At 43.7% G+C, this 17,695-nt stretch overlaps 1 protein-coding gene across 1 annotated transcript in view; it reads left to right on the top strand.

The window, feature by feature from the left end:
- Positions 1–17,695, top strand: part of NKAIN2 (sodium/potassium transporting ATPase interacting 2) — a 572,838-nt gene that overhangs the window by 541,378 nt on the left and 13,765 nt on the right. Inside the window, exon 5 of the mRNA XM_055714854.1 lies at positions 4,720–4,780. Within this exon, the coding sequence (XP_055570829.1) occupies positions 4,720–4,780 (61 nt within the window). The remainder of the gene's footprint in view (positions 1–4,719; positions 4,781–17,695) is intronic.

Genomic DNA, 17,695 nt, shown 5'->3' with positions numbered 1-17,695 from the left:
TTTATCATTTGGGTTTGGGTTTTTTTAACTCATCTTCCTCTCCAGGGGGGGGGACTGTGTTCAGCAAAGTGTTTTGTTTGGAATTTATTTTATGTATTTTGTGCTGTACATAGGTACGTTGCAGTGTGTTTTTCTTAGAGAAACAAAGCCAAAAGAATACATCTTGCACTATAAAAAAGGTGGTAAATTTTGTGAGAGTCCTTCCCCCATGTGGGAATTCATTATCAAATTTTGCTAACTGGTCCCCAAGAGACCTCTGCTACATGCATAGATGAGCTGTACCCTTCCTACAGGAAGTCCTAGTCCACTGTGGAAGAGGCATATCCCTGGTCTCCATCCCAGAGGCCTCTGTAGTCACGATAGGCTCAGGCCATTGAGCATCCTCATAGTAAAAACTACCACAACTACCACATTTGGCTCTGAACTTCAGCTCCGAGTGCATGCCCTTTGCTGTTGATGCAATTAGAAGACAAATTTTGAATGGCTATCACTGAATCAGAACGGATACAGGCAACCCCTCAGGAATCCCAGACCCTGGAGACGAGACAAAGTCTGGAAAAAAGAATACTTTCTTTTGGTTGATGAGCATTGAGTTAGAGATCATTTAGGCAAACTTGACACCCACAAATCCATGGGCCTTGACGGGATGCACCCCCCAAGTGCTGACGGAGCTGGAAGATGTTATTGTCAAACCATTCTCCCATCTTTAATAGGTGATGGAGGGAAGTAGAGGTGCCTGAGGACTGGAGGGAAGCCAATGTCACTCCAGTCTTCAAAAAGGGCAAGAAGGAGGACCCAGGAAACTACAAACCAGTCAGTTTCACCTCCATCCCTGGAAAGGTGGTGGAACAGATCATCCTGGAGGTCATCTCTAAGCACGTGGAGGAAAAGAAGGTTATGAAAAAGTCAATATGGATTTACCAAGGAGAAATCATTCCTGACCAATCTGATAGCCCTCTATGATGGAATGACTGGCTGGGTAGATGAGGGGAGAGCGGTGAATGTTGTCTACCTTAATCTCAGCAAGGCTTTTGACCCTGTCTCCCATAACACCCTCATAGATAATCTCAGGAAAAGCAAGTTAGGTGAGTGGACAGTGAGGTGGCTGAATGGTAGAGCTCAGAGGGTTCTGATCAGTGGTGCAGAGTCTCAATGAAGTCCTGTAGCCAGCGGTGTTCCCCAGGGGTCAGTGCTGGGTCCAGTCCTGTTCAATTTATTCATCCACGACCTGGATGAAGGGACTGAGCCTCAGCAAGTTAACTGATGATACAAAACTGGGATGAGTGGCTGACAGCCCAGAAGGCTGCACTGCCATCCAGTGAGACCTGGACAGGTTAGAGAGTTGGGTGGAGAGGAACCTCATGAAGTTCAGCAAAGGCAAGTGTAAGGTCCTGCACATAGGGAGGAATAACTCCACACACCAGTACAAGGTAGGGGCTGCGTGCTGGAAGGCAGCTCTGCAGAGACGGAAGAGGGAGTCCTGGTGGGCAGCAAGTTGCCCATGAGCCAGCAGTGTGTCCTCGTGGCCAAGAAGGCCAGTGAGATCCTGGGGTGTATCAGGAGGACTGTGGCCAGCAGGTCCAGGGAGGTGATCCTCCCCTGCTACTCTGCCCTGCTGCCACCACATCTGGAGTGCTGTGTCCAGTTCTGGGCTCCCCAGTTCAAGAGAGATGGGGAACTGCTGGAGAGGGTCCTGTGGAGGGCTACAGAGATGATGAGGGGACTGGAGCATCTCTCTTAGGAGGAAAGGCTGGGAGAGCTGGGCCTGTTTAGCCTGCAGAACACAGAGGGGATCTTATCAAAGCATATAAATTTCTCAAGGGCAGTTGTCAAGAGGACGGGACCCGGCTCTTTTCAGTGGTGCCCAGCGACAGGACAAGGGGCACTGGGCACAAACTGCAGCACAGGAAGTTCCTTCTGAACAGGAGGAAAGACTCCTTTACTCTGAGGGTGACAGAGCCCTGGCACAGGCTGCCCAGAGAGGCTGTGGAGCCTCCTGCTCTGGAGACATTCAAAACCACCTGGACGTGGCCCTGTGCAACCTGCTGCAGGTGAAGCTGCTTTGGCAGAGGCCTGGACTAGATGATCTCCAGAGGTGCCTTCCGACCCTGACCATTCTGTGATCCTGTGATTGTGTGAAATTGCTTGGTTAAAAAAGGGAAAAAAAAAAACAAAAAACTAATGTGATGTTCAAATTAAAACAAAGTTATTATGTGTACCAAGCAAAGGGTTGGATAAATGTGGGAGAAAAGGAGGTTTATGTTATGAACTCTGATTATCTCATGGGAAAGAAACTTCTATTTGTATTTAGGACAGAACAATTTCTAGCTTTAAGGCACTCTTTTAATCAGCATGTTCATCTGATGAAATGCTGTAGGATTTACTTGTATATCAAAGGAGTCCCCTAGACATTTAGAGGATGCAACTGAATACAATTAAAAGATCAGTTGCAAGCACAGTTTGTAATAGTTTTTTTCTGCATGTTGTGAGAAAAGTTTAATTATTAACATGTGGATTTGTGGTGTTTTAGCAGATAGTATTGAAATTTATTGCAAGAAAAGCTTTACCATTGTGGCCTACTAGAGATGCAACTATTCAGCTATCTTAGATCTGATGGTCTGTAAAAAGAGAACAGAGAAACTATTAAGCCAAGGTTCACATCCAAGAATGGAATCATTTATGAACAACCTTTCCAGGCCTCATTCATTGCTGAATTAAACCTCATGTAATGTCATTGAAGTCAATGGGGTTATGCAGGGCATAAGTCAGTGGAGCAAATTAGCCCCCTGTCTGTAAGCCAAGAAACCAAAGGAAAGAGTGGTCCAATAAAACAGAGATGAAATGCTGATATTAGCTGAATGCCACTGTTCTTGGTACAGTGTGTTCTTTGTGTCCAGCAGTGAATATTTCATCCTTCCCAGGTGTAAAATCTTCCCAGCAGCACTATAAGGCAGATTTATAATAAATGACAAAATTAATGATTTAGTTCTGTTGTAATGCAGCTTCTGGGCTCCCAACAGGAACTTAAGCATTTAGCAGACAACATCTATGCTGGCTGCAGTGTGATCTTCAAATCAAGTCCTGGTCAGAAAAGTCTTGGGGCTGGCCTATTTTTTTTTTTTATTTATTTAACCATCTCTCACCCATACAGATGTTAGAAGCTAGCATTCATAGGTATAGAGAGCTTTCTACATAGAAAACTGACAGAAATACTAGGAATATCTGTGTAAGAGCGGGAGTAAATTAGGCGCAGTCACTGCCTCAGAACTAGGAAACAGAATGGATTTGTTTGCATTTCATGTATATGGGCAATATTAAGGCGTCTAAGAACCCACAATACTGCAGTGAATGTAGGTGTCCCTTGGATTAATGAGGAAAAAAAAATCCATTTGCACTAACCAGCATTCATAGTCTTCTCTTGGATTTCACCCCTTTTACTGTCTGATTACTTTGTCTGAAATTAAGATCATCATCTCCCTCAGCCGGACATGATGGGTTTTGCACCACGCACACAGAGAGCTCAGTCCTGGCCGCACCCTTTAGGCATTTTTATTATCTGTATAAGGAACTAATTCCAAAAGTCTACAGTATTTGGGTTTGCAGCTCATGAAAAGACCTCTGTGAGGTGACCTGTACAGAATAAAACATTTTGACACTATGGCTCACTTTTCACTACAAAGAGATCAAATAACCTGAATTCCTTTGAGATCCTACCATGCAAACTTCAGTGATGAGCTGCAGGATAAAAAACGGTTTGCTGGCAATCAGTAGAGAAAACTCTCCAGACCTACATGTAAGGGAAGCTGTGCAAAGCAGGCAACACATGGCACATATTGCTGCTCCAGTATCTGTTCTGTTGCTTCTGGTGTAACTTCTCAGCAATGACAGAACTTTGTGGAGAGACTGGCAGAGGACTCAGATGATACTTGGCCCGTGGCATGTGTGATATTGACCGTTTATTCCCTTTTGTTATTTTTTCAGGTGATAGTGTCAGATAAGCAGTCTGCCATAGTACTTGAGAACGACTCCAGATCCTCATTTTCATTAAATCCTGTTGCTTCTGTTTATAATCCACTTCTGGGCATGCTCTGAGGAGAGGAATGAAGTGAACAAGATACAAATTTGCCAGCTAAAGCATGAGACACTGCTGTAAACACATCCAGACCTACCCAAAGTGCTAGATATGTCTTGAGGCTTCAGGGCTATTGCAGATATGGGAACAAGTCCCACTAACCCGCAGCCCTAATTTCAGTTGATAAAATATCACTATAAAGACAGTTTACAAGTGCACGGAACTAATCCTCAGTTTAGCTAGCAAGGTTCTGCTAAAAACCAGAGTTCATCTAGAGGGTCAGGTTTTGTTGGGTAACAAATCTGATTTTGACAGAAATATTTACATTTTCAGTGGCTAAAAATCCATCCATCTAATCAGCCATTTGTTTTCCTGGTTTTGAATAATTAAAAGGAAGCCAATTCAGTAATGGAAAATTTTTGATCAGTTTTTGGAAGATTTATTGAAGGGTGTGTTTTTCAAGAAAGATGCAAAACTCCCCTCACTATTTCCAATTAAAATTACCAAAATGTTGTGAAAAATTATCATTACCTCATCAGAATCTGCTGAATTTTGTTATTTCTGTTTCTGTTGTTGCTTTTCTAAAACCAACTCTTGTTTTTCTATTCTATTTGCTTTATATCTAACGCTATTACATTTTGTTTCAGCTGGCGGGCTTCATCTATGCCTGTTATGTTGTGAAATGTATTACTGAAGAAGAGGACAGCTGTAAGTACTAAAGCTTTATTACATACAAAATGGATTTATTTTTTTTTTTAAATCACCCCTCTGCTATGCTGGCTTTTGCTGATTTCAACCAAAATGCCTTATTATACTGTAGCCAGAACATGCTTTCTGTCCATCCTTCTTGATCTAAAATTTGCAAATGCCTGAAAGACAAAGGACTCATGAAATGCAGCTTTAAAAATCCCTTCTTCTGAAAATATCACTGTGAACTTTTTTCCTCACAGTTTAGCTTAAGGCATTAAAAAAGCAAAACTCCCAATTGGTAAATAAACCTTTTTTTTTTTTTTTTCTTATTGCAGATTGTTATTAGCTATCCTCAGAGCAATTGGTTACCACTGAGGGTATAGCTCTTCTCCGTTGACTTGTGTGTTGGCTTCTAAAAGCACTTCTGTCAAAAAAATAGCTTTAGACCATTGCAGGACATGCATTTATGAGAGGTGAAACTGTGGAGCTCCTCTTTGTTCCTGCTGCTCCCAGGATACAATTACAAGGAGCAAAATGATTTCTTGTAGATGTATGTTTGTGTTTCTTCTGCTTATCTATATCAATAGAAGCCTGTTGAGCAGACTTTGCTCCTATTACATGCTATGGAGTCAAACAATTTCATTTTTTCTCTAACCTTGATTTTTTAAAAAGGGCCACTGCAGCATTTTGGTACATCTTGGGATTCATACTAAAGCACTTTAAAAACAAGTTTCAGAACTGCATGTAACTTTGATAAAATATACATGAATTCTAGAGAGAGCTCTGCAACAGGAAGCTGAAGGGGTTTTATTTGATTGAGAGCACTGCTAGGGCTGCTGGGGGTTTCTTCGTCTGTTCTCCTGCGTAGAAAATAGCTGCAACCCTATAATCTATTGGCAATACAGTGCCATGTGAGCCATCAAGGGGAGATTTAGTGCTGAAATCAAACCACATTTTGGAGGTCTTTCTGACTATCCTCATTTCAGTTGTCTTTGTGTTTCTGTGGAGGTGAGGAAGGCAGAAGAGTAAAAAGGGTTTGGGACAGGTATGTGGAGCAGAGGGATGTTGCAAATAAGTCTTGTCTTTTTAGGGAGAAGGACCCAGTTCATATGTACTTCCCCCTAATTTTCCGTTAAGTGTATTCACTATCCACAGAGCTGGAGGAGAGTGATTCTTTGCTCCCCAAAATGAAATCCCATTTAATACTATTCTGCCCTCTCTTCCAAAGGCTTAAATCTTTTTTTTTCATTCTTCTGTAATGCTTTAGGGCACGATTTAGTAAAAAGCATGGAAGGGACGTGTGACTTGGCTCACCAAACAAGCGCAGAAGTCGGCGCACGTTTGAGAGATGTCTCCTGTGGTCTGTAAAGCGGCATTCCTGGCAGCAAAGTGCCACAGCCAATATGGTATTGTTTTCTACTCACTGTGGCAAGAGCTCCCTGTTGTTCAGAAGCCACAGATCGTCATGTTTATTTGAACCTTTTCTTGCCGTCATCTTGCCTGTTTTGAGGCTTTTATTAGTACACCTCAGCCAGGCCTCTTCTTCCAGCCAAAGAATCGTCTTACCCATCTGTGATCATCTCTCTGAAGTAGCAGAGCAAATCCCCACCCAGCTCAACGAAGCCAGCACAAGCTCAGGCTCCACAGCTTCATCTCTGGTGAGATTTGGAAGCATGGCTGGAAAAAAAGAGAAAAAGGGGACTTCTGTGGCTGAGTTGTCCTAACACTGTAATAAAGTTCAGATCAGGTTTGGCCCCTCAAGGTTTTGCAATATTAAAGCAGCTTTAATTTCTACTGAGAGCTGCATGGAGTAGAGAGTAAGAATGATTCTAGTGTTCTCTGTGTTCAGACACCCACCCTGACACGTGCTGAGCACTCACTGTGGCAGCCAGGGGCTGCAGTCTGTACAGACAATCACTGCTCAGGTTTAATTTTAGATTATTTCCATTTAGATATGTTTTCTCCCCTTTTCCTTCCCTTTTGGCAACACACCCATCTATCGTGCTTCTCTGAGAAGCAATATGTCCTTTATGGATGCCATGCTATTTAGTAGTTATACTCCAGGCGATGCCTAAGTGTAATTTCCTCAGTACACTCACAAATCACAGAATCACAGAACGGTCAGGGTCGGAAGGCACCTCTGGAGATCATCTAGTCCAGGTCTCTGCCAAAGCAGCTTCACCTGCAGCAGGTTGCACAGGGCCACGTCCAGGTGGGTTTTGAATGTCTCCAGAGCAGGAGGCTCCACAGCCTCTCTGGGCAGCCTGTGCCAGGGCTCTGTCACCCTCAGAGAAAAGAAGTTTTTCCTCCTGTTCAGAAGGAACTTCCTGTGCTGCAGTTTGTGCCCAGTGCCCCTTGTCCTGTCGCTGGGCACCACTGAAAAGAGCCGGGCCCCGTCCTCTTGACAACTGCCCTTGAGAAATTTATATGCTTTGATAAGATCCCCTCTGTGTTCTGCAGGCTAAACAGGTCCAGCTCTCCCAGCCTTTCCTCCTAAGAGAGATGCTCCAGTCCCCTCATCATCTCTGTAGCCCTCCACAGGACCCTCTCCAGCAGTTCCCCATCTCTCTTGAACTGGGGAGCCCAGAACTGGACACAGCACTCCAGATGCGGTGTCAGCAGGGCAGAGTAGCAGGGGAGGATCACCTCCCTGGACCTGCTGGCCACAGTCCTCCTGATGCACCCCAGGATCTCACTGGCCTTCTTGGCCACCAGGACACACTGCTGGCTCATGGGCAACTTGTCATGGGGTCACCTCAGGCAGACTGAGAGGATGTGAAGGAGAAAAGCTTCAGCTGTAGAAGCACAATCAAGTTGCTCTTAAGCTGCTTGGGCTGAATTAGCTTTGCTCTCAGAGTAACTGGAACAAGCCAAAAAAAAATATTTTTCCATTCTTTATGCAGTTTTTATTAAGACAACAAATGAGCAAGAGTAGAATTAAGCAAACATTTCACTAAGATTAACCTACTCTAAGCTCACTAAAGGATTAGGAATGGAACAATACAGTGATCAAATCAGGATCATAACTAGGGCTTAATCAGCAAGTCTAGAGGGTTTAATTACTCACACACCAAATAAATCCAGCAACAGGCTCCCTAAATCAAAGCAGAAGTTTGCACTACCTTTCACGAGAACAATATTTTTTGGGTTAATTCTGCACCAAGGATTAAAGAGGAAGTTGCTTTCCCTCTTGGTACAGTCCCAAGCACCAGAGGTGAACTGCAGCACCCATCCTCAAGGGTCAGACAAGGATGGCTTTTCCCCAGCTCCTTCCCTTGGTGGTAGTTTGTCATTCCCAGAGTTCCCTTCTGCATCATGTTCCTCATGGCTGCATAGGGAGGAGGAACCCTGAGCACCTCAGGTCTCCATCTGGCAAAGATGGGGAAGGATGGGTTCCCAGCAGGGCTGCTGCTGACTCAATGCTCTCCTCGTCGCTGTTGCCACTGGTAGACCTAAGCCATTGTCATTCTTACCTCACTGTCATTATTAGCTGCAGTAATTAAAAATAAAGCATGAAAATGTCAGCAACAGTCATTACTTGGAGGCATTCAGTGGCTGTAAACTTATCAGAGTTCCTCATTTGTTTTCCAAAATCATATTATGCCTGCATTTTTCAAAGGCTGCACGTTATTATTAATAACATTAAGATGTGCATTTAATGTGCATTTCCTCCCTAGCAGTTTGGCTCCCTGTTATAAGATATTACTGCCTTACTAAAAGAATATTCAATGTATTTTTGAAAATTTTATTAAATATACAGATATTTTGTGAAAAACTCTGGAATGTAAGCAATAAAGCAGCATCCCCCTGGGGCTTTTTTGTCTGTAAGCGATTGAAAAAGAAACCTGGGTTACTGAAGTGGGAATTCTGCACTCACCTTGCAGATTCTGTTCAGGGAAAGGGGACTGGATTGTTATTAGAGGGACAGCTTTGACTGGAAGAGAATCCCAGCCTAGAGAAAATCACCAAATCAGTCTGTATCCCACAGTGAAATCCTAATCCAGAAGTCTCCCTTGCAGACCCAGACAGGGAGAAGAAACAGCGTTTACCTACCATAACGCAATGGCAAGGCAATTAGAGAACAAATATGGCCTGTCTGACTGTTCCCTGACTACCCTGAGGTACAACCTTTGCAGTCACACTAGCTGGGATCCAACTTGCACATACACTATCTTCTTTTCTCTTGGCACTGTTTCCAGGTAAACTGCAAAGCAAAATAAATTGCAACTAGATTAAGTAGATTGCTGCTGCATATTCTTCAAGCCTAGTTTTTGGGGATGTCTGGCACAGAAGCTCTAGATAACTCTTTAAAATTATTTCACACACACACTCTCAAACATGTAAAACCTTGAATTCAAGATTTATTTGAATTACTTAAGACATTCAGGAAGACAATACCACAGACAGGGGATAGCTACTGGTGAGCAATACAGTATAGTGATAATGTGCCAATAAACTCAGTGGCCAACCACAATCCACCCTGGGATACCAGGCCTGACCTGGGAAGTAAGAAGGTGATGACCAGTATGAAGGTGATGACAAAGATTTTCTTATAAAAGATAATATTAAATTCATTGGATGTGAAAGATGTGACATTTTGACAAACATCTAGGATAGGTAGAAAAGCCTGTTAATTTTATTTCTGATAAATGCTGCCTTCCACCTTTGGGCAGGTTTTTTAAGCCCACATACTTCTGTTTCCCATATTTAAAATTAAAATAATGACAGGGACAAACTCACAGGCATGTTGCTTCGTAACTTTGAGCTTCTGGCATGAAAGGCACTACTGAAGTGTGGAATATGCTCAGGTACCACTTTATTTCTGTGCCAAATGCTTTTCACAATCTGCTTAGCAAGACATTACAGAGAAATAATACCTCAGCTTCCATCTCTGCTTAAAAATCTCTAAAATAAAGACAAAGAGAAACCAGTGGCAAACGTTCAGCTATGAATTCTGCTTCTTTGCTTCCCTTCCCATTCTCTGATGAATATGGCTGTAAATCCTGAGACTCCCAGGACAGGAGAAAGATTGGAAGCAAGCGAAAACTAAGGCTGAGGGTGATGGCTGAAGATGACTGCAACCACCTTTCTGCAGTGAAGACTGGACTTGAATGCATCTCTGGAAGTTGTTGTCCTGGGCAGCCTGACAGGGCTCTTCCCCACAGCTGCAAGGTGATGCAACAGCCACAGTGTAAGCTCAGCCCTACTAGTGCAGGGTTACCTGTGACATTTGTGTAACACAACACAAGATAGGAGCTACTACATCTATCCAGCCCCATATCCAATACCCAGTAGTGAAGAACAACTGATGCCTTCCTCCATATCTACTTGCCATATAGGCATATAAGAGCACAGCAAGTTTGTGGTTCCCAGAAAGTCCTGACAGCGATTTGCAATTCAGGGACTTCCTTAGCCAGAAGTGGTCTCATTGTACTTAGTTTCCCACAATGGTCTTTTCTCCTGAAATTGTCCACCTATGTTTGAACCAAGGAGGTTTTTATCAAACACAGCCTCCCAAGAGAAGGAGTTCCAGTACCTCAGCTGTATGTTTTGTAAGTTTCGCACTTAGCATTTGAGTAATGTGTCCTCAGTCTTTGTCTGGAAAACACCATCTTCCATCTTCTCCTTTTCCATGCTGCCGCAGGTGACTTTAGTCCCACACACCCACGGCCACAAGTAATTAAGCCTGCAGTTTAAACTAACAATTGAGATTTCTAGCACAGTCAGTGGAGACAGGGGTATAACTCCAAAGAGCAATTTGCCCTATCTGTGGTAGACATCTCTCTCCCAAAAGGGTGAATCGCTGGTCTGGCTTGTTTGGTTAATGCTGAGGACAGCCTAGGCAGTCTGCAGAGGCAACATAGGAGCAAATAAGAACAGGAATAAATACAAGCCAATATTTATAACCCAGTTGTTCTCCAGCTGTTGAATGGGTCATTCATGAATGAGAACTCAATGAGCACGCTGCAAAAGCTGAAGCCGAAGCTTGGTTTTGCTCAGCTGCACTCTCCAATTTACAGCCTATGGCTAAATTAGGAATTTACTTGTTTCATTTAGTGTGGTGACTGTTATGTGAACTGAGCAAACCAAAGGGAGGGAAATGGGATGCCTTCAGCTGTCAGGATGCTGATGGAAGTGTGGAGCAAGAGAAGCCTTTGAAATCCCATGGTACCACCTCATGCTTGTCATCCTAGACAGCTGCCTTGGAGAGCCACAGTGCCACCAGGAACATTTAGGAAATTCCCTGAAGTGCATCAACCTTCTGCACATACCAATAGCTGGTTCCTGTGTCATTATTTCCAGCCATGTCCTGTCTTGGAGGGGACCTTTCGCCGAGCAGAAGGCTGGTGTTGATCATCTCGTTCTCACCAGTGCAGAGCACAGGCACTCCACGTCCCACAAGGCATGCTCACTGATTTGGAAGCACAGGCTGAAAATGTCTGAGCTGCAGAGTGGAAGGCTGAAGCACAGGGGAGAAAGCCTATGGCGGGAAGATACAACAAGTGAAACCAGCTGCATTTGAGATGCAAATGGACCTCAGCAGCCCAAGGTGTCATAGGGCTTGGCAGATGTTACACAGACTGGTCTGTGATCATTTGGCACTGCACTGCAGAGCGAGAAACAAACAGAAAGCTCAGAGGAGGCGCAGTTTGTTTAAATAATAGCAAGTAATTAGTCTGAAGACAAAATCAGTGATGGCATTTTATAATTACAATTAATTTAAAGGTTAATTTCCTTTGGTGCTAAAATCTTATTTAAAACATTTACCAGGAAAGAAAATTAGGATGTTACTATCTAGATGTATAGAATGCTTCTGGGAATCCATGCCTATTATCACTAGAAAATTAGGTTAGACTCAAAGTGGGAATTTCAATTCATTTTAGTGTATAATAGATGGTGGTCAGGGCCTTAAGTCAGAAGGGTTGCTTAGGGTAGACTGTGCAATTTGCATTTTCTTTGTTTGTGGGATTAATTGCAAATGTTTCCAACAAAAGGGCTGAGTTTATACATGAACAAGCTTGACATGAAAAGAAAATTGGTTATGGATTGCTGCCTTCGTAACTAATGAAGTTGATGTTCAAGGAATCCTTAGGAGACAGGGTTGTGGTATGAGTCAAATATATAAATAAAATCACAAAGGGGGAAATGGTGGTGTTGCTGGCTCCATCTATTGTAACTTCTCTGCTCCCTCATTGTCTTCCCTGCCACTCCCCTTGCATCCATCACTGCCTCCTGCAGGGATTGTCAACCTCAAGTTTAAAAAATGTCTAAATAACATAATGTAAGGCTTGGAGGAAGTAACATTTCCATTCCAGCAGCTCATCACAATGGGATACTGCTTAATAAAGTCAATGCATTATAACAGCCAGGGAGATACACTTAACTTGCATCTTTTTTTTTTTAACTATTCACCACACATTTTATCTTTTCAAGAAAGACACATTGCAGGAGTGTTGGAAAAGATCCACATGTGTTAAAAGGGAATGAACAGTTAACATCTTTTTTGTGAAGAAAGATACATTTCCTGCCAAAACGTTTTGAAAATATTATTTTTCTGTCATTGTTAATTGTTTCAGGGGAGGAACACAAAGAAGTCCAAATCATAAAATTATGTCCCACACAGTTGTGTCAAACCAGCAGCAGAAATGAGGTAGTAACTAGTGACAGTTCTGACAACAACAGCCACAGATGATTTGAAGAGGCACTCAGGTTGTTGCCACCACTAATAGGACGTGGTCTTCCTGGCTATGGAAATGTTTTGTCATTTAAAATTAAACTCATATTCAAAACCAGGAAAACTTAGCAAAATCCAAGACTCTCCACAAGCTGAAAATCGCATGAAAAATGGTTTCAGGTGGACCGTTGTGGGGTTTATTGATGCTGGTGGAAGGCTCCATTTCAGTGTCAGTCATTTATTCCTCCTTTGCACTGGATGTGGAGGGCAGGCTTTGGAGGCAGACTCTCCTGCACTGCACCTAGGGGAGCATCTCCTCCTTCGTCCCGATGGAGGGAGGGCAGCTCAGACCATGCAGAGCACAGGTGGGGGAGCAACCCACAGGCCTCCTTCCTCACCCTGGCTTCCCAGCCTCCAAGGGCGGCTGGCTGCCTCCTCAGGGGCTCAGCCAAAACGAGCAGGTGTAACACCACAGGTCCTGGCCAGCCAGGCTGGGTCGGGACTGAAGGACTGCAACGTCTCAGAGAGGAGCAGATATGAGCTGCTGCGGGTGGACCAGACTCAGTAACCGTTTCCAGCAGCCTTGAAAAGGCCACCTGCCCACAGCCTTAGTGTCTTCCCCACTGAGACAGTCAACGTGAGCACCTCACGGTTTCCTACATGCCTGGGATACCTTTGTACTAAATTATTTTTATCAGCATGCCTTCTGTTAAAGTTTTCCTTACTACTTTTCCTTTTAAATATCTAGATAGGTCTTCATTAGCATTGGATTGTTAACTTCCATAGGTTTGGTCCTTAATTCTCCACTTTGCTGCACCTACTAATGACTCTTTCTAATTTATTAGTGTGGTGGTCACACTTGGAGGCCACTGCCCCAGGCATTTTCTTTTTTCTCTTTATTTCTTTTTTCCTCTCTTTATTGCTTGCCCCCAGCAATGATCTGGCTAAGAACAATTTTTCGTAACGATTCATTTGATAACTTCTATGATAATTCAGTCTACCTCACATTTTCTTTAATTCTTAGAATGAATTGTCAGTCAAAAACTATGGCAGGGCTATATTTTTTTTCGCTTTGTACTCAAGCATGAAAATTTGAAAGCAAATAGTTATTATTCAGCAGTGTCCAGGTCTGTCCAGTTTAGAAAAATAGTACATTCTTCAGACTATTAATGTTCTTATAGCTGAGTGGAGGTCTTTTACAGACTCTTTACTGAGCACTGGTCAAGCCCCACTGCAAGCTTGGACAAGCCTTGCAAAGCCTTGCAGGGGTCAACTGGCAGCCTACCTGACTGCAACCCTATTTCCAGGTCTATAAGCTTGACAGGTGGCTTGCTGCGTTTATCAGATATAAAAGGCAGCACTGAACATTTCGGTCCACTATTTCTCACTGCTGCAGCTATCCTCCAGACATTTCCTCCTAGCCTCTGGCTCTTATTCTTGCCTGCCCTATCCCTGGTCCCTGTTTCATCCTTCAGCTGCTGCAGCCTCACTCGTGCCTCCCAGCCCTTGCTTGGCTACTCCTGGTTGCTTTCATCCCGGCTCCTTTCTGCTCAGCCATGACCCAGCTTCCCACCTCCTCAACATGGTTCCCATTGTTGGCCAGCCCTGCCTCCTCACCTCCAAAGCATCATCTTCATTGCTTCCTGACCTGAGGTTCTGACACTGACCAGACCTCTTCTCCACCTAGGAGTCTGAGACGCATTTTGGTTTCTCTAATTTCTAGACCCCCCAGCACCATTCAAGTTGATATTTTCTGCTGGGTACAACCATGATCTGAGCTCACCTTGAATGCAATATCTTTGTCCCTGCCTGGTCCTAATTATAGGAAGTGATAGGCTGAGATCCCTGTCAGTATGTCTGTAAGGGTAGCAACAACAGATGGTGCTTATCAGGTTTCACAAACCTGTGTACCTCCCCAGTCCTACAGCTTGCCTCAGAAGGGCTGACCAGAGAATTAGCCAGGGGATCAGCAGTAACAGAGACAGGAGAAGGTGCTGCAGGCCTTTATCCAACCAGAAACTTGATAAGAGGAGAAGCAGCTGAAGGAAAAGTCCCTGTGAAGCAAAAAAATTACAGAATAATAGTGACTAAAAGTAAACAGCACGGGAATAGTGGCAGTGGGGCAGAATCTGAGCTGAGAAACTCCACCAAAAATTGTGTGGGGGTTTCCCTTTGCCATGATGTGGCCATCATAGGGCTTAGAAATGCCATGAGATTACAGTTTAAATATCTGAGGGTTTAGTTTCACCTTGCAAATGGGTGAGCTAAGATGACTTACAGGCCACTCCTGGCTGCTTGGCAGAAATGCAATTCATTGCACGGCAAGAACCAGACCGAGTGTCCAAGTCCTTACACTGTTCCTGAACCGTCCTGTGCCAGCAGGCAGGGCACAGCCTCACATACTGGCAGATCCCCTCCTTCCCCCTGCTTTCTCGGTGCTTGGCTCTATCCCATTTTGCAAGTCTAAATCACTGTGCACGCAGCACAAAGACCAATAATGTTTGATTATCATTGTAAACAAACTTTATTGAGATTGTATTCAAGCAAACCTCCTCCTGTGTGCTATATTGTTGAACAGCCACCAGCCCATGCTCACAGCATAAAAAGGTAGCAGCACTAAAGTGTTTGGAAGTGTCTTCACCAGTGAGGCGGGTAGCAGGATACTGGCAAAGCTGTAGGAGCAAGGGTGTCCCCATATGTTCTTTTGTATTTTTTTTTCCTCGTGTCATTTCCAAAGTTATTAAAACCAAGCCTAATTTTATTCCCCTCCATTTTTTCTCAGTTTGGCCAGATTTTAGCTACCAGCATTTGTGCACAGCTCTCTCTTGCCTCACGCACTCACTTCTGCACCAGCAGTGCCTCCAGTGACGTTATTAGCCACAGTTTGTTTTGCCTTCTCCTCTCTCACAGCCATGCATGCAGTGGAATGCCTCACTGTGGCAGTGAAGCTTAATCACAGCACTTCTGAGGCCTGAGTCCAGTGGGCCAAGTCTTCAGCCTGCAGAACCACTATACATAAATTTAAGACCTCACAGGTCAGATGCAGCACAAGTACACCACACATTCTTTCTCAGCTATACCAGGCAGGAAATATGTTCAGCCATGACATGCATGTGCAAGAAGGATCCTTGTGCACATGCACATACACTTCCCTGGTCATTAAAACCATCTTTACCATGGATAATTTGTAAAATTTTAATATTATTTTAGTGGGTTTGATTCATGAATATATTTAAGAGCTACCATGATGCCAAGCACTGAACAAACATGAATGCCGGCACTGTTTCTTGCACTCTCTATATTAGAAAACAGACGAGCGGTGGATACAGGCAGAAAGTGAGCACAAAGAAACTATGAGCAAATATTGTTCACTGTGGTAGACAGGAATATAAGGGCATCGGCAATCTAATTATTGCAAACAGAGCAAAAAGGAGTTTGCGGGAAAATAATGAGAACTGTGAAGACATTCTCACAAGGAGAGAAAATGTTTGGAAATTTTACAAGTATGGAGGTCAAGCTGGCAGCATGGGGACAGAATTTAGCTTTTAGAACTGGAAGGAGGAGAGATTGATGTGGCGTCTCTACAAAAGGCTTTAAGTATAAGAAGATTTAGCTTCCACTTTATGTAATGTAGAAGGTTAAATCAGTAGCAGAATGCAGAGAAGAGTAACCTAACCAAAAGATGAGTCCTGCAGCTTTTGTCTCCTTAACTCCACATTTGCTGAGTTCAAAAAAAAAAAAGGAACAATTGTGGTCTTTGACACTGACAGCCCTGGGTAAATGTTATAGCTGTGTCAACAGGTAGAAAAGTCTCCCTCTTCAATATGCAAAAATAATCTTTGGAAATTAAATACTGCACAGCCCAAACCAAAGCTGACATCTAACTTACATCCTCAAGTGACAGGCAGACTTGAGGGTACAACTGCCCTTGTTCACTATGGGAGGTAGCAAAGAAGGTTAGGGAGGGGCAACTGAGTTCTGGTTTTAGCCACGCTGAACTGGAATTGATGTTTAATTATCCATGGGTAAATATCGCAGTGAGAAGCTGAGATTTCAGTTTGTATAGAAGGAGCAGAGTGAGCACAAGCCAGGTAATCCGTGATACCTCAGAGAGCCATGACAGCAGAATTTGCATTTGCAAGTGCAATTACCCAGTTTACAGGATGTGGAGAAAAATAAAAGGCAGAGGTTACTGCTCATGGGACTCCAGCAGCATGCTGGTGGGAGAACCATCAGGAAAGGAGATGAATGATGAGGAGGATGAAAACCTGCAGAGGAGACAGTGGAGGCCACTGAGGCAAACATTTCAGGAAGACAAGAGCAGGGGCTGTGTGGAAGGTGGCTGGGTAACCATGAAGAGGACTCCATGTGCATGGCATTACCAGTTTCCAAATTTGGATACGAAGAGGTGATCTGACTGTGGTTTTAGCGGCGTGCAAGGGACAGAAACACAAGATGGAAGCAAATCTACAGAAATGAAGGAGAGTAGCTCTAGAAAGTGTTTGAAACCATTGGGGGGGGCAGGGAAGGTAGAATGGGACAAGCAGTGATAAGGGTAGGGTTGATTTTCTTATGACAGGAATTTACATCTATTTGTATTGGAAGGGAAATGCAAAAAAAAAATAATGGATCAGGAGTCTGTCACTGAGACAAGCAGAAGTTGGAACAACATTCCCATGCCTGCAGTAAGACAGAAGGGGAAATGAATGGTAAAAGGACTGGAAAAAGGCTGGCACAGTGAAGAAAGGACTACTTTATCAGTTTGCTCATACAAGAAATGGAAGAGATGGTGTGCAGAGAAACAAGTGGAGATGAGAGAAGGAAAGCAGATGAGGAGGTGATGCAGGTGTCTGGGGTGGAACTAATAAAGCTGGAGAAGCTAAGCTACTTCATCAAGGAGATGGACAATGTGAAGGGAAAAGAATCAATGACAGAAGTCACTCTCATTACAGAGAGTAACTGCTGAAGACATTTGCACTTTTAAAGAAGGAGCCCCAGGCAGGAAGCAGCTGTGGTGTCGAAGGCAGGGTTGAGTGCTGCCGGTAGATTCACAGATGTGAGAGGCAGGGCCTCATGCATCAAGGGAAGGGATGAGATAATCAGCAAAACAAGCGATAATAGGAAAGGAACAAAGTAAGGAGAAGGTCTGAGAGTGTGAAAGCAGTAAAGAAGTCATCCATACTGCAGGTCACATGCTGCCCAAGTACATGGCTGTTTCCCAACTTTTCCTTTTCTTTGCACGTAAAGCTACTCATCCT

This window comes from Falco cherrug, chromosome 6 (assembly GCF_023634085.1).
Source record: "Falco cherrug isolate bFalChe1 chromosome 6, bFalChe1.pri, whole genome shotgun sequence".
NCBI classification, from domain to species: domain Eukaryota; kingdom Metazoa; phylum Chordata; class Aves; order Falconiformes; family Falconidae; genus Falco; species Falco cherrug.
The sequence above is the reverse complement of the archived record's forward strand: the minus strand, read 5'-3'. Positions and strand labels throughout refer to the sequence as shown.